At 44.6% G+C, this 22750-nt stretch overlaps 2 protein-coding genes across 7 annotated transcripts in view; one reads left to right on the top strand and one right to left on the bottom strand.

Moving 5' to 3' along the window:
- LOC135528080 (microtubule cross-linking factor 2-like) overlaps positions 1–11425 on the bottom strand; it is a 77599-nt gene extending 66174 nt beyond the window's left edge. For all 5 annotated transcript variants that reach the window (XM_064956862.1, XM_064956866.1, XM_064956865.1 and 2 more), the window contains exons 1-3: positions 10159–11425; positions 6902–7126; positions 81–239 (exon numbers count right to left, since the gene is read on the bottom strand). In XM_064956862.1, the coding sequence (XP_064812934.1) occupies positions 81–239; positions 6902–7126; positions 10159–11070 (1296 nt within the window). In that variant the 5' untranslated portion in view covers positions 11071–11425. The remainder of the gene's footprint in view (positions 1–80; positions 240–6901; positions 7127–10158) is intronic.
- Positions 11426–17911: 6486 nt separating this feature from the next.
- LOC135528076 (oxysterol-binding protein-related protein 2-like) overlaps positions 17912–22750 on the top strand; it is a 43053-nt gene continuing 38214 nt past the window's right edge. Inside the window, exon 1 of one of the 2 annotated variants that reach the window (XM_064956855.1) lies at positions 17912–17994. The gene's annotated coding sequence lies outside the window, so the exon portion shown is untranslated. Of the gene's footprint in view, positions 17995–18099; positions 18194–22750 lie in introns of those variants that run through there. The other variant, XM_064956858.1, reaches the window with a different exon arrangement.

Here is a 22750-nt window from a genome sequence, read left to right as displayed (position 1 = left end):
CTCTCAACACGGCCCGACCATAGTAAACCCAGCTCAGCCCAATCACACCCCTCCCAGCCTGGCAGTCCACCATGTCTTACTTCTCGTTGCTTCTCCATCTCAGCCTGCAGGACCTGCTTGGCCACCTCTAGATCCTGGAGCCTGACCCTCAGCTCCTCGTTCTCCTGCTCCAGACGACCCCTCTTCTTCTCCACAGAGTCCAACTCGTTGTGCAGCCGGATGGACACGTCTTTAGCCACCTGACGTCCAAAGGAGGAGAGAAGAGAGAGAAGACATGAGGGAGGGCGGTCAGCATCGGTATGATCCACATGCCATGATCCAGAGTCACATTAAAGGACTAAATGAGTCATACTATAAATGCCCTATAAAGCCTTCACACTGTAAAAAGTCATTTATTTAAAGTATGGCCACATATATATGCCTAAGAAATGTATGGTAATAAATCACACCATATTGTAGCATATCGCGAATGTGTTACAGCAGTAAGTAACACATTATTTGGATAGTATGACCCAGCATTATCACTAATATGTGTAGGTGTGGAGCAGAGAGCAGCTCTGAGATAATCATGTGTTGACATGTCGCTATAGAACAAGACTGTTATAACCGGCTGATCTTCTTAAAAGATCCAATGCACCTGTTTCTAACTCATTATCAAATCATCTCTGGGTGACAATTAAGTACCTCACTGGGATTGTTTTCAATGAAAAGGGTCCAAGTGAAACAAAAAATGCTTCTTAGCGAAGGGAATTTCTCAAGCAACAACTTTGCTAAGACTGTCTGGTAGTGGTCTGAGTGGGGAGGGACAAACTGAAAACTAGCTGTTATTGGAACTCTCTTTCTTATTGGTCTGTTTTCAAACAGCTCTTACACTGAAAGGGCATTATCATAATTTTCACAATTTCATATTATTACTCCAACTTCAGTGTGGAAATATATATAAAACCCAGGGAAATCACGTTTTTGACTGCACTGGCCCTTTAAAGTTGTGTTCCTCTGAGCGGTTGGAAGGCCATTAAACACAGTTAGGGATAAACACAGACCCTATCCAGATGAGTGTATGATGTTCTGTTGGGCCAACAACAACATAAGGTGCAGATTTGATCATAACAAAGAACCGTGTGTGTGTGACTGTATATCACAGGGCACTAACAGGTTGTTCAATCCAAAAGCAAATCCAACTGCCTGGTTCTAATTGTTTATATGGAAAGGAGGTGACATGTCAAGGGTGCATATTCATAAGATAGATGGGAAACATTTCCAAAACATCTGAGTGGATTGTCATCTTTATGTCAAATGTTCTGGAAACAGTTTATATTGAAAATGTAAACATAATGATACAAGGCACATGATTATAATTTCATTTTCACCCTTACTCTATATTTGTCTCTCTCTTTGCATCATCATAGCATGAGATGGGAGTCTATTGGTATAGGATGGTACAGTGCTGATCTCATTGAATGAGGAAGGGGGTGACAGGAAACAGGGCCTGTGTGTGTGTGTGTGTGTGTGTGTGTGTGTGTGTGTGTGTGTGTGTGTGTGTGTACGCGCACGGGGGATTCTCTCTGCCCCTTAACCAGAGCCAATGTGCAGCTGGGAACCACAATGCCCCTCTGTGCTGCCCACTCTGAGCTGGACCAACTGCCCAGTTCACCACCACGCTCTAATTCATTTCTCTCACTCTCTCCTACGTATCTCCCTTTGTGTGTTGCTTGGCTGTTTTTAATGCTGTCCTTAACTTATCATTTTAAGGAAGGAAAACAACAGAGACCAAGACAATATATTATTTACAAACCACATTTTTATTCACCTTTATACACACACAAATCTGTGATTCTCTTTCTCTCTCTTTCCTTATACTTCTTTGCCTCTCCCTCTCTGCCCTCTCCTCTCCATACTGTAGAAGGGAGAAGGGGGACAGGCGGGGAGACGGACTGCATGGTCAAATCAATGCCTCTTTCATTAGCGTTCTGGGAGGTTTCCAGGCTCTGTTTTTAGACTTTGATGCTTTATGGTGATTGGGCCCCATTGGCAGTAAATAACAGCCTTAATTAATAACCTGTTAACTTAACACACATTCAATGAGAGGACTCTCCCTCTCGCAGTTAAGCTCCTTTCCATACACTGCTTTGTCTGACTGCACCTCCCAATAAATATAATGCTTTATATGTAAAGAGAAAAAACACCTTGAGTTCCCCCTAGGTACAGATCTAGGATCAACTTGCTCTCTCCCAATCTTAACCTTAACCAATAGTTGGAAAAAATCACCGTCTAGGGTCACCCAACGAGCGGTTTTAGCATTGGTGAGAGAGGCCCCAGCTGGCACTAGAGGATGTGACAGGCATACAGTCAGTGTGTATGTAGGGGGGAGTGACCGGTACATTATGGTCAAGTCCCAGCCTTCAAACATCTATCAGCCAGCCCTCCTACCTATACACTTGAGATGCCCTCTATTCTCTGTGGTCCACTGGACAGTCAGACAAAATCAAAAGGAGACATTAAACCATCAAAAGGGTGTCTTTCGTGTATTTGTGTGTGTGTGTGTGTGTGTGTGTGTCTGCATGCGCGTATATGTATTTGCGTGCATTGGAGTGTGTGTGTGTGCTTGCTGAAGCAAGATCTCTGATCCTGCCTGTCAGCACCGTCACAGCTCAAACTGTTCCTCACACTGCCATTTTCCAAAGACTTCCCTGTACATTTTATCATCAGGGTTTTGCATGTTGGCAGTAAGCGCAGGATGGGGGAGTGTGTAAAGCATTGGCCATGGCTACGTCACAAATGGCAGCCTATTCCGTATGTAGTGAACTACTTTTGAACAGGGCTCATAGGGTTCTGTTCAAAAGTAGAGCACTATTTAGGGAATAGGCTGCCATTTGCAATGTTGCCAACTTGATTAGCCGATGCCTTACTGACTTTACTGTAAAGTATGTCTTAAAGAGATATTGTATTTTCTACTTTAATGAGCTAAGAAAGTGATTACAAAGGAGAGCATACTCTATGAAAGCATTGAGTATATACTATATAGAGTATCTACTATAAATCGTAGCTATTTAAATGATGATGGGATCCAGTATTGCAGTATCAGCGAACAGGCTCACCCAACTGGTGCACTTGTATGTACCTATCATCTAGTTGTTATCCTTCCTGTTGCAGCCTCCAGAACCAGAGAATAGTACATCTTCTTCCATTCTGTGTATATATAAAAAGGCTCCCCAGCTGTTAAAGAGCCAACATCTGCACGACAGTTGTTTAGTGGTTACAGTATAATCCACATTGTGGGCATCCCACACACGCTCCTGCAAGTGCCGTGCTGAGCAGGCAGCAGGCACAGGGATCAACAACACTTCCTGGAACTCCATGAGCAAGCCAATCGGCTCTCTGAACGGGAGCCTGCCTGGCTGACACATGGAGACGGTTTCTATGTGTATAGTATCTCCAGGATGCTGCTCTTACTGCTGCCCAGCTGTTATCTGCAGTCCTTTGTAGCTCAGTTTGTAGAGCACGGCGCTTGTAACATCAGGGTAGTATGTTTGATTCCCGGGACCACCCATATGTAAAATCCATGTACGCATGACTCTAAGTTGCTTTGGATAAAAGTGTCTGCTAAATGGCATATATGATTTATTTGTCTGCTGCTGAGAGAGGGATGGAGAGAGGGAAAGTGGAGAGAGAGAGAGGGAATCCACCCTCATCTCCCTATCTCACTAACCTCTCCTTTCCCTCCCTATATGCTAAGCAATATTGTGCTGCTATTTGTATTGACTTGGCCAAAGCTTTTGATACGGTAGACCATTCCATTCTTGTGGGCCGGCTAAGGAGTATTGATGTATCTGAGGGGTCTTTGGCCTGGTTTGCTAACTACCTCTCTCAAAGAGTGCAGTGCATAAAGTCAGAAAATCTGCTGTCTCAGCCACATCCTGTCACCAAGGGAGTACAGCAAGGCTTGATCCTAGGCCCCACGCTCTTCTCAATTTACATCAACAGAATAGCTCAGGTAGTAGGAAGCTCTCTCACCCATTTATATGCAGATGATACAGTCTTATACTCAGCTGGCCCCTCCCCGGATTTTGTGTTAAACGCTCTACAACAAAGCTTTCTTAGTGTGCAACAAGCTTTCTCTACCCTTGTTCTGAACACCTCCAAAACAAAGGTCATGTGGTTTGGTAAGAAGAATGCCCCTCTCCCCACAGGTGTGATTACTACCTCTGAGGGTTTAGAGCTTGAGGTAGTCACCTCACACAAGTACTTGGGAGTATGGCTAGACGGTGCAATGTCCTTCTCTTAGCACATATAAAATCTGCAGGCTAAAGTTAAATCTAGACTTGGTTTCCTCTATCGTAATCACTCCTCTTTCACCCCAGCTGCCAAACTAACCCTGATTCAGATGACCATCCTACCCATGCTAGATTACGGAGACATAATTTATAGATCGGCAGGTAAGGGTGCTCTCGAGCGGCTAGATGTTCTTTACTATTTGGCCATCAGATTTGCCACCAATGCTCCTTATAGGACACATCACTGCACTCTGTTGTACTCTGTAATCTGGTCATCTCTGTATAGATGTCACAAGACACACTGGTTGATGCTTATTTATAAAACCCTCTTAAGCCTCACTCCCCCCTATCTGAGATATCTACTGCAGCCCTCATCCCCCACATACTGTACAACACCCATTCTGCCAGTCACATTCTGTTAAAGGTCCTCAAAACACACACATCCCTGGGTCGCTCCTCTTTTCAGTTCGCTGCAGCTAGCGACTGGTACGAGCTGCAACAAACACTGAAACTGGACAGTTTTATCTCAAACTCTTCATTCAAAGACTCAATCATGGACACTCTTACTGACAGTTGCGGTTACTTTGTGTGATGTATTGTTGTCTCTACCTTCCTGACCTTTGTGCTGTTGTCTGTGCCCAATAATGTTTGTACCATGTTTTCTGCTGCTACCATGTTGTGTTGCTACTATACCATGTTGTTGTTATGTTGTGTTGCTACAATGCTATGTTGTTGTCGTAGGTCTCTCTTTATGTAGTGTTATGTTGTCTCTCTTGTTGTGATGTGTGTTTTGTCCTATATTTATATGGTATTTTTTTATTGTTTATTTTTAATCCCAGCCCCCATCCCCGCAGGAGGCCTTTTGCCTTTTGGTAGGCCATCATTGTAAATAAGAATTTGTTCTTAACTGACTTGCCTAGTTAAATAAAGGTTCGATAAAAAATGGAATTAAAATAAAATATGCAACTTGTCTATTGCTATGAGTACATGGAATCTCAGCCCGCACATCCTGTATATGTGAAGCTCAGAAAGGAAGCATATGGTATCTTTCACACCTGAGCCAAGTAAACAGTGAAGCTAGCTAGCTGCCTTGAAGAAAAACCACTGACCCAGACAGTGTAATGGAAGACTAATTCCATATTCTACTGGACATTCTTGGAGCAAATACTGTATTTCCCTTAGTGCATATCCCATTTCCTGTATCAGACCCAGATGTTTCATAGCTCTGGAATTAGGACAGAGGGTCAGAGAGGCCAGAAAATGACCAGGGGTATCCCATGACCATCTCCAGATATCACACACATGTGAAAACTGTATGCATGCAAGGGTACACACTCCTCCCCACAGCCTTATCAACTTACAGTATGTTATTGTATGTGATGTTGGTTGAGTACTATGTGACTAATTAAGACTGAGTATTTTTTTGGTCTAAAAAGCCTTCCCCAACGTGTTGAAACAACTTGTATCCACTGAATGTAACATATTGTGCTAGTGTTCAAGTTAAAGAGGGTTTACAGTGGCTGGTACAGGACAGGTCTCAAATATCACTAGGAATACATATAGCCTAAATCCTCTAAACATGTGACACACATTTCCTTCCCCAGTGCTTGGTTTGATGCTTGATTAACCCCTACTGTCAGAGTACAAAGCCTGCCTCACTGTTCAGATGAATTCAGTTTGGAGTGAGTCGGGAGGGCATTGGGAGTGTTTAAACCCAATTTGAGGGAACAAGGGAACATTTGACCTGGTGTAGTTGGTAGCTAGAGGAAACAATCAGGTATGTGTTGAGAGACTGGGCTGTTTAGGAATACAGAGAGAGAGATGGAGGAGAGCAGAGGCCGCCGGGGTCACATCCCTGTGGTTTGTTTTTGGTTTCCTGTGTTAACAGCCTTTTTTGACTGGCTTCCCCCTGGTCTGGAGAGCCTTGCGCCCTCCCGCTGCGCCCCGATTGGCTGCTGAGGACCTAACTCGGGAGCCAGACCAATTCGATATCCCCCAGAGTCAGCACAGAAACACCGCTCAGAGGCATAATATTTTGATTGCCAGAAAGAAGGGGTGCTTTTCTTCCCGTTTCTTTCTCTCTCTTTTTTTAAAGATATACAACTGGACCGTCTTTAATGAGGGACAGCGGCCGGCCTTCGGGGGATGACATCATCACCCTCCACTCTCCTCTCCCCCTCTCTTCCCTCCTTCCTCGATTTCTGAGAAAGACCTCATTGTGCTACTGTCACATGGAAATGGTTCACAAACAGCTGTGAATTTGGGATGTGTAACCATAGCCTCAGGTCAGTAGGAAGACCCACAACCAGAAATGTCTCTCCTAACAAGAAATCCCATCAATGGTTTGTGAATGGATGCATTTAAAGCCGAATGTAACTTATGTCCTATGATCTGTTATCCCCCATCTTTGAAGTTTCCAGAAGTCTGTGAACACCTAAATGCTAGCAATTTACCCAATGTTCAGTATCTCTTCAAATTTCTGTTTGTGTTGATAACATATGAATTATGCATTGGCCTGTACACACGCATACACACACACACCACCATAGCTGTCCATCGAAGTCGATGATGACAGAAACACCCCACCCTTACACAGTTCCATCCAGATTTTCTCCCTCTCCCCTCACCTTGACGTCCTGCTCCAGGGTCCGGATGAGCTCCCCGTCAACCTGTCCCGTCTGGGCCACGCGGAGGCTGCGTCTCTCGGCCTTGCGGAGGCGGTACTGCAGGATGCGGCAGGTCTTGTTGGCCTGCTCAAACTGTTGCCTCAGCTCCTGCAGCTGGTACACATCCTCCTCCATGTACATGTCCCTCATCTCCAACATCTCAGAGCGCAGCTCCTCCATCTCATCCTGGGGAAAGAGGATGGGGGAAGGATGGAGTAGAGAGGATGGGGGAAGGATGGAGTAGAGAGGATGGAGGAGAGAGGATGGGATGGGGAAGGATGGAGGAGAGAGGATGGGATGGGGAAGGATGGAGGAGAGAGGATGAGATGGGGAAGGATGGAGGAGAGAGGATGGGATGGGGAAGGATCGAGGAGAGAGGATGGGATGGGGAAGGATGGAGGAGAGAAGATGGGATGGGGAAGGATGGAGGAGAGAGGATGGGGGATGGATGGAGGAGAGAGGATGGGGGATGGATGGAGGAGAGAGGAAGGGGGATGGATGGAGGAGAGAGGAGGGGGAAGGATGAGGAGAGAGGAGGGGGAAGGATGGAGGAGAGAGGAGGGGGGAAGGATGGAGGAGAGGATGGGGGAGGATGGAGGATAGAGGAGGGGGGAGGATGGAGGAGAGAGGAAGGATGGAGGAGAGAGGAAGGATGGAGGAGAGAGGATGGGGAAGGATGGAGGAGAGAGGAGGGGGGAAGGATGGAGGATAGAGGATGGAGGATAGAGGAGGGGGGATGGAGGAGAGAGGAAGGATGGAGGAGAGAGGAAGGATGGAGGAGAGAGGATGGGGAAGGATGGAGGAGAGAGGAGGGGGAAGGATGGAGGAGAGAGGAAGGATGGAGGAGAGAGGAAGGGGGAAGGATGGAGGAGAGAGGAGGGGGGAAGGATAGAGGAGAGAGGAAGGATGGAGGAGAAAGGATGGGGGAAGGATGGAGGAGAGAGGAGGGGGGGAAGGATGGAGGAGAGAAGAGGGGTAAGAATAGTTGGAAATGCTTACCTACCATATACAGGGTCTTGATGAGCCAATCATTATACTCATTCTAATCATTAATGTACAGTATATGTCAGCATCTGATCAGTCATCAACACCATCATTGTCACTGTCTCCTTGGCAGGATGTGTATCTTCCTCTCAGAATTATTAACAATGTATATAGCATGAACAACCCCATCATAACTGGTAGTCTACATAACCAGTCCAGGGGTAAACCCCTACAGAACACTGAGATTAATACAGAACTGAACTTTTCCCAGCTGACAAATATCTGAATAATAACAATGTTATGATTTAAATGATTTATGATTTATTTCAAACACAAAAAGCCTTCGGGGCTTAACCTGGCATTACCTACTACTACTTACATAACAACACAGTGTGCAGTTTGAAAGGCATTAGCCCAAATCCCTCCCTGACAACAGGATAGTGATAAGGCAGATCAAATATTTATAAGGGTGGTGGTGGATGAAATGTGTAGTAGTAGTAGCAGTAGTAAATAGAAGCATTTTATCGCATGGCTAATGTGCGGAGGGCTGCCGTGCAGCGCACGCTGATAGAAGACAGGGGAATGTGGGTCAACCACTGCAGAGCTCGTCACTAGTGCAGCCCGGACGGTAGGCACACTCGACTGCAGCATCTGCACGAGGCAGGCTACCTCCAGAAAACAGCTGCAATAGTCCGACCGGTGTGTAGAGGACCTGAGAACAGAAGCAGGGGATGAATGAATGCAGCGGTGGAGGTCTGGTACTACTATGGCTGCACGCATGACCTGATTTTTACGCCGAATTAGACCGATTAATAAAAAAGGATGTGGCTCCCCATGGCTGTCTGTGGTAATCGGCAGGTAGCCTAGTGGTTAGAGCGTTGGACTAGTAACCGAAAGGTTGGAAGATCAAATCCCCAGACAGACGTTCTGCCCCTGAACAAGGCAGTTAACCCACTGTTCCATCAGGGATGTCATTGAAAATAAGAACTTGTTCTTCACTGACTTGCCTAGTAAAATAAATATCAATCAGTCAGGTGGATTTGATGATTATGGTCAGCAATCAATCAACAAATCTAGCATGATTGTGGAAGTGTGCATGACTGTCCTAGTCAACCTTTGGTGGACTTTTGATCTTAGATGGCCACCACATAGTAGGCTAGGGAGGCCTATGTATACCATAATAATCATCATTCTAATTCTAAAGAGAGAAAATGTGCTTAAGGTAACCTAGAAGTTGATTGGATAACCCGTTGTCATGGCGCGCCTCTGCACACAGGCCTGTAGGATAATTCAATGAATTATTAAGCTCCCCCACTGAGGCAGTCTCCATGACGTGTGGCAATGATATTGGATGATAAAATACAATTAGTCAAGCTGTCTTAACCATGTCACTGTAATCATCCTGTGTGTAACGGATGAGCCCCTGAAACCACCTCTGATGTGTTGGGAATTCACTACCCACTTGACCATCATCAGCTGAGAAAACATTGGGTTTATATTCTGAGATAACACTGACCACCCTAAGTCGCTGTGCCTTCAAAGTGTGGTATTTTGTTGTTGTTTTTGGACAAGAGTGAGGATGAGTTAACAATCTTGCACTTAAGAAGTTGTTGGCTATGTGGCCAATTAGGGTTTGCCCTGATTTTTTAAACTTGAAGTTCAGACCAGTAATTATGCATGATATTTTATGCAAATGAGTCGAGTTATTTTTGGTGATCCAATGAAAACAGTAGTTCGGCTCCATCTCTTAAAGCTGCATTCAGCAGTTGAAACAACAACAAAGTGAACTCCCTGCCCCGTTTCAGTACAAATTGAAGGCTGGGGCTGAACAAATGTAACCACTTTCAAATTCACAGACAAAGATATGGTTGCAAGTACTGACCATCCAAAATGATAGTTTTGACCATGCATAGTCCATGTTTTAAACATGTTTTGAGGCCATATAGTGTTTGTTTACAAACACTGGAGTAAACCAAGCTTATATTTTGGGTTGCCTGTGGGACTATGACAGTTGAACTAAGCTCATGGGGCATTTCTAAGTTATTTTCTTCAAGAATCAATGAGTACAATATCATTCATTTATACGTAGAAAATGTAGGTAGCAACTACAGATTGCCCCTTGAACAGAACAGTTCTTGGAGAGTAGGGTTTTGTTGTTGTTTTCTTTCACAAATGAGAGCAATCTGAGGGAGGCATTTCTGTAGTTGAAGAAAATCTGGAAAACATATGCTTACTTTTAGGTAATCGTTCTCTGATCTCAGTTCCTCGATTTCTCTGACAAATTCTTCATGCATGCCATCCATGAACTCTTCCGTCAGGTCGGAGAAAGCTAGGGATGTGCTGGCAGGCACCCGGCTGTCGAACGAGGTGAGAGACCGTTCATCCCCGGGAGAAATGCTCCCCCCTACGGTCTCCACTCCCAGGGAGATTCGGTCCTTATCCACTGGGGTCTTGGCGTGATGGTCACCACGACTACCCCTATCCGGTGGCCCATGTCCGCAGTCACTGCTTGGTTTATCGCCATCGAGACCCCCGCCTCGGCTGTTGGATTCGGTGTCACTACTCAGAGCGTCCGTGGATAGTTTATTCTCCTCCGAGGCACAATCGGAGAGCTCGGAACTGCTATCCGTTGACGAACGTTTGCCCGCAGCGCAACCGGAGTCTTTGCTCTGGTCATCGGAGGCGTTGCTCGCATCGGACACCTTCCTCCGACCACCTTTCATCGATTTACTGCTGCTCTTCTGGGCACTGGCTACCGATACCGTGGATTTTCCCGTCAGTTTTCCTTTCTCAGATTTCGTCTCTTTCCCGCTAACCGGACTACGCCTGGACACCCGGCTGCCTAAATGTATGGATCCTGGTTTAACGCTCAGTGTTGGTGTACCGATTCCTCCACGGATCTTGGTGAGGGACCATCCAGGCACATCCTTGGGTCTGGCGGGTGATGGAGCCCGATTATTTTTTTTCTTTGCGTTGACTTGAATGGGCTGCACTACGTGCTGTTGCTCGAACTGGTGCTGTTGTTGAGGCTTCGCTTGCCCGCTGTCGGCGCTCTCCGTTCCGCTTTCCATTTTGTGCCTGTGTCTCCTTTCCTTCGGCGAGACAAAGTGAGTTGGCGAATTAACATCCGCCTTTGTCTTTGTCATTCATTCCGCTTTGACAACTACAGAAAAACAGAAATGAAACCCCTATCAGAAAAGGCAGAAGAAGTCGAGCTTTTATCTCACAACTGCAAACAAATAAACTGCAGCAATCCCTATTAAACCGGATTTAACAGCGCATAGAGATGGAAACGGCAAATTAGGCTAAAATAACATAACACGCTGTAGGCCTAATGATGCTTTATGGTTAATTCCGTTGAGGTTTTGGCACATCTTCTACTCATATTGCACTAACATATGCAACTCTATCTCGTCGGAGTGGTTCGAAGTGGTAGAAACAGAGTGGAAGTGTGCTCGCGAGCTTTTTTCTCCGCCCAGCTTTAGCGGTTCTGTCTGTGGCGAATCGCTGTCTGGAAATTCAGCATCACTTAGAGCTCTCTGCTGCCACCCAGACTTGTAGATCGTTTCAAGAAGCACAGGTTAAAAAAATACATAAATAGGTAGAGGATGCACAGGCCTACTACAAACATAGGCTATATGATATTAAATTCAGACATAAAAAATATTTGGACAGTATAGGCCGGCTGGTGCAAAGCTTTGCAGGAAATGGATGACACAAATATAATTAATTCAGCCCAAATTTACTGGTAAACAATTAGGAAATGTTTCAAATGAAACCCCTGCCTTTCTTAGCTGGCCAAATCCATAAACTAACATATACAGTTCTGCTTATAGAACATGTTTACCAGGGGGGTTTCTAGGATTTCAGGACATTGGGGTTTCGCCCAAAGCCAGAGGTGGAATTTCAACAGATAAATGCATCAGTCTGGTGCACTGTGTGATGAACATAGATCTACTAAGAATTTTGTTAAACATGAATTCATGTCGGTGAACTATCCCTTTAAAATAGGGCTTGAAGAAAGTATTGAAGGGGGTATGTTCCCCAAGTGCAGGGGGTTTGAAAATGTTCCTGCTATAACAATGAATTTCTCCAAGTTGCCCCACCTTCACAACAAATCTAAAGGTGGTTGAGGCTGATTAGTTGCAGATACTTATCATCTTACAATACATAGGCAAGATTTTTTTGCAATTATGAGCTATTGAGAGACCCCTTACCATCTCTGCCTAGCAGCTTTCACACAACTAAAATGACTAAATAATTGAGGTAACAGTCATTTCAATACAGCATATTCTCGTTTTCATGACTTACAATCAATGACATAGCCTACCTACATGAATGCCGACAAAGATACATAGCCTCTTGTCATATATTTTCAAACACCCAAGTAGGCATATTAGATTTCAATAAGTAGTTACATCATCAACATTGGGAAGAAGTGGAATAATAAAATACTGTTCTTACTGACAAGCAGACTAATTATCCTATAATATGGTGGCCCATCATAAGGAATAGGACTTGTTCCACTGACTTACATTAGCTAATGTGAAAGAAAGAAATTAAACAGAAAATCTCAAGAAGACAACATGCCATAGCCAAAATCTACCCAGGACTACACCCTAATCAAACTATGTATTTTTTCCCACTCTCTCCACTAGGATAAAATGGATACTTTGGGGATTTAAGGTAGCATGACTGAACAAGCTTGTTATTGAACAAATAAGCTAATTAGCAGTCCGTGAGTAGACTAGTTTCAAAATGGGCCAGGACGTGGTTTATTTATCAAATGCTTCCCTCAAATTCATAATAGAAAAAAAAAACATACACTACCGTTCAAAAGTTTGGGGTCACTTAGAAATGTAATTATTTTAGAAAGAAAAGCATATTTTTTGTCCGTTAAAATAACATCAAATTGATCAGAAATGCAGTGTAGACATTGTTAATGTTGTAAATGACTATTGTATCTGGAAACGGCAGATTTGTTATGGAATATCTACATAGGCGTAGAGGCTCATTATCTGCAACCACCACTTCTGTGTTCCAATGGCACGTTGTGTTAGCTAATCCAAGTGTATCATTTTAAAAGGCTTATTGATCATTAGAAAACCTGTTTGCAATTATTTTAGCACAGTTGAAAACTGTTGTCTGATTAAATAATCAATAAAACTGTCTTTCTTTAGACTAGTTGAGTATCTGGAACATCAGCATTTGTGGGTTTGATTACAGGCCCAGAATGGCCAGAAATAAAGAACTTTCTTCTGAAACTCTTCAGTCTATTCTTATTCTGAGAAATGAAGGCTATTCCATACGAGAAATTGACAAGAAACTGAAGATCTCGCACAATGCTGTGTACTACTCCCTTTACAGAACAGTGCAAACTGGCCCTAACCATAACAGAAAGAGGAGTGGGAGGCCCCGGTGCACACCTGAGAAAGAGGGCAAGTACATTAGTGTCTAGTTTGAGAAACAGACGCCTCACAAGTCCTCAACTGGCAGCTTTATTAAATAGTACCTGCAAAACACCAGTCTCAATGTCAACATTGAAGAGGCGACTCCAGGATGTTGGCCTTCTCGGCAGATTTGCAAAGAAAAAGCCATATCTCAGACTGGCCAATAAAAAGAAAAGATTAAGATGGGAAAAAGAACACAGACACTGGACAGAGGAACTCTGCCTAGAAGGCCAGAATCCCAGAGTCGCCTCTTCACTGTTGACGTTGAGACTAGTGTTTTGCGGGTACTATTTAATGAAGCTGCCAGTTGAGGACTTGTGAGGCGTCTCCTTCTCAAACTAGACACTCTAATGTACGTGTCTTGTTGCACACACACACACACACACCACAAAGATCCTGGTTAACCCCTTACAGGGTTATTACCAGCCTCTCCAGGGTCTAATGCAGGCTGATAGTCACCCCAGCTCCTAAAAAGCACATTAAAAATAGATTACCACGCTGTAAAGGCAATCTTCAAAGACCAATAATGGAATAATATCATAAAGTAAGTCATGAGTAGCTGTGAGCTTCCGCCAGGGATCATGTAACAATGTTACATAAAACCTATCAAAGCGGATTTGCACAGAGATAGTACATGAAAGGCTGTCAGCCTTGCAAAACATCCTACTGGAAGAGCATCTATCTATCTATCTATCTATCTATCTATCTATCTATCTATCTATCTATCTGTCTGTCTGTCTGTCTGTCTGTCTGTCTGTCTGTCTGTCTGTCTGTCTGTCTGTCTGTCTGTCTGTCTGTCTGTCTGTCTGTCTGTCTGTCTGTCTGTCTGTCTGTCTGTCTGTCTGTCTGTCTGTCTGTCTGTCTGTCTGTCTGTCTGTCTGTCTGTCTGTCTGTCTGTCTGTCTGTCTGTCTGTCTGTCTGTCTGTCTGCTGCCTGCCTGCCTGCCTGCCTGCCTGCCTGCCTGCCTGCCTGCCTGCCTGCCTGCCTGCCTGCCTGCCTGCCTGCCTGCCTGCCTGCCTGCCTGCCTGCCTGCCTGCCTGCCTGCCTGCCTGCCTGCCTGCCTGCCTGCCTGCCTGCCTGCCTGCCTGCCTGCCTGCCTGCCTGCCTGCCTGCCTGCCTGCCTGCCTGCCTGCCTGCCTGCCTGCCTGCCTGCCTGCCTGCCTGCCTGCCTGCCTGCCTGCCTGCCTGCCTGCCTGCCTGCCTGCCTGCCTGCCTGCCTGCCTGCCTGCCTGCCTGCCTGCCTGCCTGCCTGCCTGCCTGCCTGCCTGCCTGCCTGCCTGCCTGCCTGCCTGCCTGCCTGCCTGCCTGCCTGCCTGCCTGCCTGCCTGCCTGCCTGCCTGCCTGCCTGCCTGCCTGCCTGCCTGCCTGCCTGCCTGCCTGCCTGCCTGCCTGCCTGCCTGCCTGCCTGCCTGCCTGCCTGCCTGCCTGCCTGCCTGCCTGCCTGCCTGCCTGCCTGCCTGCCTGCCTGCCTGCCTGCCTGCCTGCCTGCCTGCCTGCCTGCCTGCCTGCCTGCCTGCCTGCCTGCCTGCCTGCCTGCCTGCCTGCCTGCCTGCCTGCCTGCCTGCCTGCCTGCCTGCCTGCCTGCCTGCCTGCCTGCCTGCCTGCCTGCCTGCCTGCCTGCCTGCCTGCCTGCCTGCCTGCCTGCCTGCCTGCCTGCCTGCCTGCCTGCCTGCCTGCCTGCCTGCCTGCCTGCCTGCCTGCCTGCCTGCCTGCCTGCCTGCCTGCCTGCCTGTCTGCCTGTCTGTCTGTCTGTCTGTCCTTTGTTTACTGTTTGAAGATGGGCATTTCTGCAAGATATGCCATCTGCTAGGTTGGGCATAGTGCAAACAAGGCACTTTGTGGTGCCAGGGCTACCATGGCTGCATCCTTGGCAGAGCCAGGATATGGCATGGAATCACAGACGGCACCGGGGCCCAGCGTTTTATCGTTCACAGAGGTGGAACAGGGAGGGAGAGAACCAACACTCACTAAACATGGAGATAGTCCTTAATGATCTTACACCTTTTTCTTTCCCTTCCAGTTGAGATATTTGAAGTCCATCCGCTCTGGATGTACAGGAGACTATTACCCATAAAGAAGAACTGCTGTCCAAGCATGTCTTTACCATAAAAGAATTGGAATCCAGTCATCCTCAACATATGTTTTGAGAACTTGTAATGGCTATTATCTATTAGCAGTGCTATTACATAAGTATGCCAGCATTCTCAGAGACAGATTTAAACCATCATTTAACTGCTGGTGGAATATAAAGTAACATTATTTTTTTAATAGTATGAATAACAAGCATTTCCTCTGCTTTCATCCCAGAATAACTGTAATAATGATATCGATAGTAGGACCCCCTACTGCTCTGTTGTCCCTCCAGAGGCCTAGATGAAGACTGTTTCTGGGGCCCTCTGGCGGTGCACTGCCACCAAGTCTCCATAGTGATGGTTGGGATGCCAACAATGATGATAACTGTATGCTCATCTTTCATCTGGCCTTGTTATTTTTTTCCTCTGCTTGTTGTGTGTTGACATGGTGAGTGACACAAAGGAATATAAGTAGTAAAAAGATGTGACACAAATCACAGCTAATTATATGTACATTAATACAGTATGTGACCTTCGTATGCACAGGAAATCATACATTCGATTTGAGCTGTCTTTTGTCAAATGGGCAAATAATAATGTTCTCACAACATCTGGATTGCCTTCAATTAACTCTCAAAATAGTTACAGATTTCACTCATTAACAATTTTATTCTAGGGAGACAGCATATCATGAAAACTGAATAGATTTCTGACCAAACTGATTGTGGAAGATCAAGAAAATGTATCACAGTTCTCTACCTCCATCTAGTGGCGATATGAGGAACAGCCAGTAAGGACATTGCAGGGGAAATCAGGGCGTCAGCAAGATGGAACAATACGTATGACTACCCCCTGAAACAATGAATATGACCACTCCTTGAAGTAAACAACATATCCTCACAGAACAATAAGTCTGTGATAAGTCATTTGTGAGAAGCCTATATGATTACAAAATATTTGACACATCAATTTCAATGTTTCCTACGCTCAAAGCCTTCTTGGTCAATCTAAATTCCAAAATAATAAAATAGTTTAGGACCCATAGTTGTGATATGCCAAGAGATAAATAATTTAAAAAAATATTCTCTGAAGCACTTGAACTAAACTAGTCTGTGGCATTCTTCAGCCCTGGTTATCTGTGTAATTACCGTTCATAATGCTGAATGAATAACTCTTTCTCTGAAGCTGGCTCAACAACTTCTCTTGGGTTGCCGTGAACCATCAGAGCGATGCCGCTTCAACAATGGCCATAATTATCCACTCTCTCTGTACATTCTCCCTGTTTTCAGGGGGGTGTGAGTAGACAAACAGGTCTGTGTTTCATTGAAGAGCCTAGAACTGGGCAGTGCTTGAATGGAGAAAACAACTCCCTCACTCATCAAATCATCAGACTTATGCAACACAAGTTGGCCAAGATCCTGTCTAATCCACCCAACATCTCATCTGTTCTCAGCGAATGATCGAAGTTGATTGCTATGCTCTCTCTCCCTCCTCCTCTCGTGTCTCTCTCTTATCTGAAACACACACACACACACACAGTGAGTGAATATTTGTGACAGGGTCATTGCAGGTCATGGCAGCAGCCAGTAGTCATTGCTTTATGATGATCTAAGCAGGTGGGTGTATCAGTCACTGCTGCCGCCCTTATTGATGCGCAGAATAATACATGGCAACCAAACTTATCCCTCATTAATAATGCACTGCCTCCTGGTTACTGCTATAGATCTACTCCCATCCCTCCCAGCTTTATCTTTGGTGCAGGACATGCTGGAAGTAGGTAGACTGGGATTGAAAAATACTCTCCCTGTCAGTTGCTGTATTTGATTGCCTAAAGTGTCGACAAGTGTCTGTACATGTGATATCATTCACATTAGAACACAGTTTGACATATTTGTAGAGGAGGTGTCTCTACTACAGTCCCATGGTTTTCTCTCATCATCACCAGCATTATCAGTAAAGCATTATTAACTTCAATACAACCAACAATTACCATTCACCATTCACTGAGCCTTCATGCAGACATGCTTGTGCATCTGGCTTTGGCAGTGTCCATGAGAGCAGACATAATGTGTTGGCTGTTGATGTTGTGTAGTAATGCCATGGGATTAGGAGATTTCAGATATACATGATCAAAATGAAAAACAACAAGGTGGTGTGGTAAGAAAACCGACCAAGTATTTTCCATAATAATTAATGATTTCCTCTGTCCTCTGGAAATTGATTGTTGGGTCACATATCACTTTGATAGTAATTCGATATTTTGCCATACACCTTATCCCTAATGTGGATAAAACACGTTTTTGTATCCGAATACTGAGTACAGTGTGTAATGTTATTTACAGTAGTAGTACACTCTGTTCTTCTTCCTGCCTGTCAGCATGTGTTTGTGTGGATCAGGCGGTCCATTCACCGATGCCCGATTGGCCGGTAGGCTTGTCATGAGACCGCCCCTGTGGTCAAGCATTTCCGCTTCTGTGTCAATTCACACAGAGCGTTTGGTCACCCTGTCAAATTAGGTCAAGCGTCACCAGGTGTCCCAAATCTTCAGGTACAGTAATTATTTAACACTATATGTGACAGTTCTCTGAGTTTTGTGCATGGAATGTAATGTGAAGAAGCGCAAACTTGTGCTTAATCTTTGTTTTGATGCTAGCTAACAAGCTTTTCTCGACGAGCTCTTGGGACCAGCTAGCTAACTTTCTAGCTGAAGCAAGACATCACTTCCAAGTAAATTCAGTGTTATAAAGGTTGGTGTCGCATTGATTTAATGTTTGCTCCCTAGCCAGTCAATATATCTTATAACGTTAACACTTACTAGCTAGTTACTGTAACATAGGTAACTTAGCTAATGTCTCCCTCCTATTAATTTCCTACTATATCGAGTCCCATGCCAAGTTAGCAAGCTAGTCTAGCTTTGAGCAATAAAATGCATTTACTTTCACTGCCATCCCTGTCTACTACCGACATCAGAGACTTGTTCAGTGAATGCAATACATGGGCATAATTTAACAGACACTTATCCAGAGCGACTTACATTACATGAGAAATTAGGGCCTTGATCAAGGGTACATAGACAAAACCGTAGATTCGAAACAGCAATGTTTTCGTTACTGGCCGAACGTTCTTAACCGCTAGGCTACCTGTCGCACTAAAGGTGGGGATAAAATTTGATTTGTCACATGCACCGAATACAACAGGTGTAGGACCTTACCGTGAAATACTTACAAGCACTTAACCAACAATGCAGGTCAAGAAAAAGTTAATACAATATTTACCAAATAAACTGAAGTAAAAAAAAGTAACACAATAACGAGCCAATATACAGGGGGTACCGAGATAAATGGTATGTCTGTCTGTGTCAATGCTGTATCTGTCAAGATGCGGAGAGCTATCTGCTCCATCAGCTAATGTTAGATGTTCTGGCCGCTGTTAACCTCTGTCTATGCTGGAAATGGGCCACTGTGACACTAGGCAGCTTCATGTTATTTGAAGTACCAGCATCTTGACAGAAATCAAGAAATGGTGAATCGTAAATAGGATCCACACTACATCTGTACATGATGCACAATTTGAGTAAAGATTCAACTTTGTTGACAGATAAATACCCATGGGAATAGCCTGTGTATGGTGACTTTCTGTAATTGCCAATCAATTAGCAGCATCCATTTCAACCCACGCATCTCTCATACTTACACAATCCTCAGAGGCTTTAGCTGTGTCAACACTCAACATGACAAATTAGGTTTATGCCTGGAGGTTAGTCATTACCATTTGAGGAGTATGGAAAAGTCTGACATGGTTGGTGCTTCAGGTATACAGTTTAAAGCACATCGCTCCTCTTGATGTTTTTGCGTTCCAGGGAGGATGCAGGAGAAGTTTTGGGGGCAGGATCCTCCTAGGTAGTAGTGTGTGTGACTGTTCTCCCAGGTTTCAGGTGACGCTGCATTGTGCTGACTCACTCTCTAGCTCGTGCTAAGTGGGTGTGTATCTGCAGACACCTGCAGCAGTGTCTTGCCCTGCCATTGGTTGCCTCATTATCAGTGTCTAAAGGTTTTAAGGTTACATTCCTCAAGGCTTCCCTGAGGGACACCAGGTCGGAACGTAGCATCTTCCTCAATGTTTGTCTTTTATAAATTGTCAATGTTGTCACAGGCGTGTGTTGGTGGTTTTCTTTTGTCAGTTACAGTTCGATTCACAGAGTAGCAGATAAAGCCCCACATTTCCTAGAATGTCCTACACCCGGAGCAATGTAAACCCATGGCCCTGTACCCGACTATTAGCACCTACCTTTAATCAAATACATTTTTATTGGTCACATACACATGTTTATCAGATGTTATTGTGGGTGTAGTGAAATGCTTGTGTTTCTAGCTCCAACAGTGCAGAAATATCTAACAAGTAAGAGTACAACAATGGAAATAAGTACCAGACCTTATTGTGTGTAATCCTCAATGATTTTATTAATGTGCATGTATGACACACGTTTTATGTGTGCTTGTTTTTTAAAATGGTCGAATTAATAAACTAAACTAAAAGTAACATCTAACAATTTCACAGCAATACACACAAATGTAAAGGAAGGGAATAAGAATATATAAATATTTGGACGAGCAATGTCGGAGCGGCGTAGACTAAAATACAGTAGAATGGAATACAGTATATACATATGAGATGAGTAGTGCAAAATATGTAAACATTATTGAGGTGATTAGTGCGCCAATTATTAGTGGCCAGTGATTACAAGTCTATGTATATAGATTAGCAGCCTCTAAGGGGCTAGTGATGGCTGTTTAATAGTCCGATAGCCTTGTGATCTAAGCAGTTTCTCAGTCTCTCAGTCCCAGCTTTGATGCACCTGTACTGACCTCGCCTTCTGGATGATAGCGGGGTGAATAGTCCGATAGCCTTGTGATCTAAGCAGTTTTTCAGTCTCTCAGTCCCAGCTTTGATGCACCTGTACTGACCTCGCCTTCTGGATGATAGCGGGGTGAACAGGCAGTGGCTCAGGTGGTTGTTGTCCTTGATGATCTTTTTGGCCTTCCTGTGACATTGGGTGCTGCAGGTGTCCTGGAGGGCAGGTAGTTTGCCCCCGGTGATGCGTTGGACAGACCGCACCACCCTCTGAAGAGCCCTGTGGTTCGGGGGGTGCAGTTGCTGTACCAGGCGGTGATACAACCCGACAGAATGCCCTCAATTGTGCATCTGTAAAAGTCTGAGGATTTTAGGTGCCAAGCCAAATTTCTTCTGCCTCCTGAGGTTGAAGAGGCAGTGTTGCGCCTTCTTCAGCACACTGTCTGTGTGGGTGTACCACTTCAGTTTGTCAGTGATGTGTACGCCGAGGAACTTGAAGCTTTTCACCTTCTCCACTGTGGCCCCGTTTGTGGATAGGTGGGTGTTTCCTGAAGTCCACGATCAGCTTTATTAACTAACTGTGTTTTTTCTATCCTGTCTCAATATGATTTATTTTTCTACCAGTTGTCCTTTTCCAAGTTTGACTCATCGCTTACACTATAAGTCACTCCCATTCTCAATCATCACCATGTTGATTCATTTTTGTAGACACTCATGCTAACCTTTCCACCACTACAGCTGTCAATGGCATTTATTCAGAGATTTGCGACGAAGGCCTGGCTTTAAATCCTTTCTCTTGATTTCAGTCATTATGCCTAGTCTAGCCTATTGATTGACTGCTTTCTTATTTTTATTTTTTTACTACGGGCCTTGTGATGGCTGTTTCAATTCCAATTTGAGGCTGTGATAGTGGAAGTCAACCATCATTCTAAAGAGAGTAGACCACTTTCTGCATTTTGAGTATATGTTTCAAAGGCATTGTTACTAACATGCTGGACAGGTTTAGGGTATGTAATGGGTGATTCATGCCAGCGGGTGCGGAAAGTATTTTTGGTATCTGATTCTTCTGGCAAATCTCACATAGAAACTTCATTGGGAGGAAAGATGTTTGACATGCTTTTTACAAAATGTTTTTAGAAAATCATGAAGAAAGTGGCCATTTTAGGCTCTTTTTAGCCCTAGACCTTATGATCCGTGAACCATACATGATACAGACATCTTTGTCATTAAACTCCAAAATATGGAGTATGTCTATATGCTGAAATACACATTTTGACAAATGTATTCAAAATTAAAAATAGGAATATCTCAACTACTCTTTCAGATGTAGTACATTTTAAGACATTGTTTGGAAATAAATACTCTAAGTGCATACAATTTCCAGAGTGGGCTCTGCTAATTTTGATGTTCTGATAAACGTTATGACACCACCAACACACGACGTTGCCTGGGCGCCCATCTACGGCCTGCTAGCCATTAGCTGTCTTATCGGCTGCTATCTGAATAGATAATCGGACAATTTATTTATTTTTATTGTTATCGTTATTTTTTTTCTTCTTCTGGGCCTCTAGCTATATCTATTGTTTTTATTTTTGTTGTTGTTGTGTGATTTGGATTGGTCCACTCTACCACACGGAACCCCAGTAATCTGCTGACGGAGCGCAAGAGGTGGCTAATAACAGACGTCCATCCTAAGCTAGCTTGCTACCGATGGCCGGGCTGGCTGTCTGGATCGCCGTGACCCCCAACCAACCTCTCCACTCTGGACCCTTTTGATCACTCGACTAAGCATGCCTCTCCTTAATGTCAATATCCCTTGTCCATTGCTGTTCTGGTTAGTGTTTATTGGCTTATTTCACTGTAGAGCCTCTAGTCCTGCTCACCATACCTTATCCAACCTATTAGTTCCACCACCCACACATGCAATGACATCTCCTGGTTTCAATGATGTTTCTAGAGACAATATCTCTCTCTTCATCACTCAATACCTAGGTTTACCTCCACTGTATTCACATCCTACCATACCTACCTCCTGGCTTAGGAAGACTACCAAAAATTCTGAAATTTTAATTCCAAACTACAACCTTTTCAGACAAGATAGAACTGACAAAGGGGGCGGTGTTGCAATCTACTGCAAAGATAGCCTGCAGAGTTCTGTCCTACTATCCAGGTCTGTACCCAAACAATTTGAACTTCTACTTTTAAAAATCCACCTCCCTAAAAACAAGTCTCTCACCGTTGCAGTCTGCTATAGACCACCCTCTGCCCCCAGTTGTGCTCTGGACACCATATGTGAACTGATTGCCCCCCATCTATCTTCAGAGCTCGTGCTGCTAGGCGACCTAAACTGGAACATGCTTAACACCCCAGCCATCCTACAATCTAAACTTGATGCCCTCAATCTCACACAAATTATCAATGAACCTACCAGGTACCTCCCCAAAGCCTTAAAC

This window comes from Oncorhynchus masou, chromosome 33, assembly GCF_036934945.1.
Source record: "Oncorhynchus masou masou isolate Uvic2021 chromosome 33, UVic_Omas_1.1, whole genome shotgun sequence".
Lineage (NCBI taxonomy): Eukaryota > Metazoa > Chordata > Actinopteri > Salmoniformes > Salmonidae > Oncorhynchus > Oncorhynchus masou.
The sequence above is the reverse complement of the archived record's forward strand: the minus strand, read 5'-3'. Positions and strand labels throughout refer to the sequence as shown.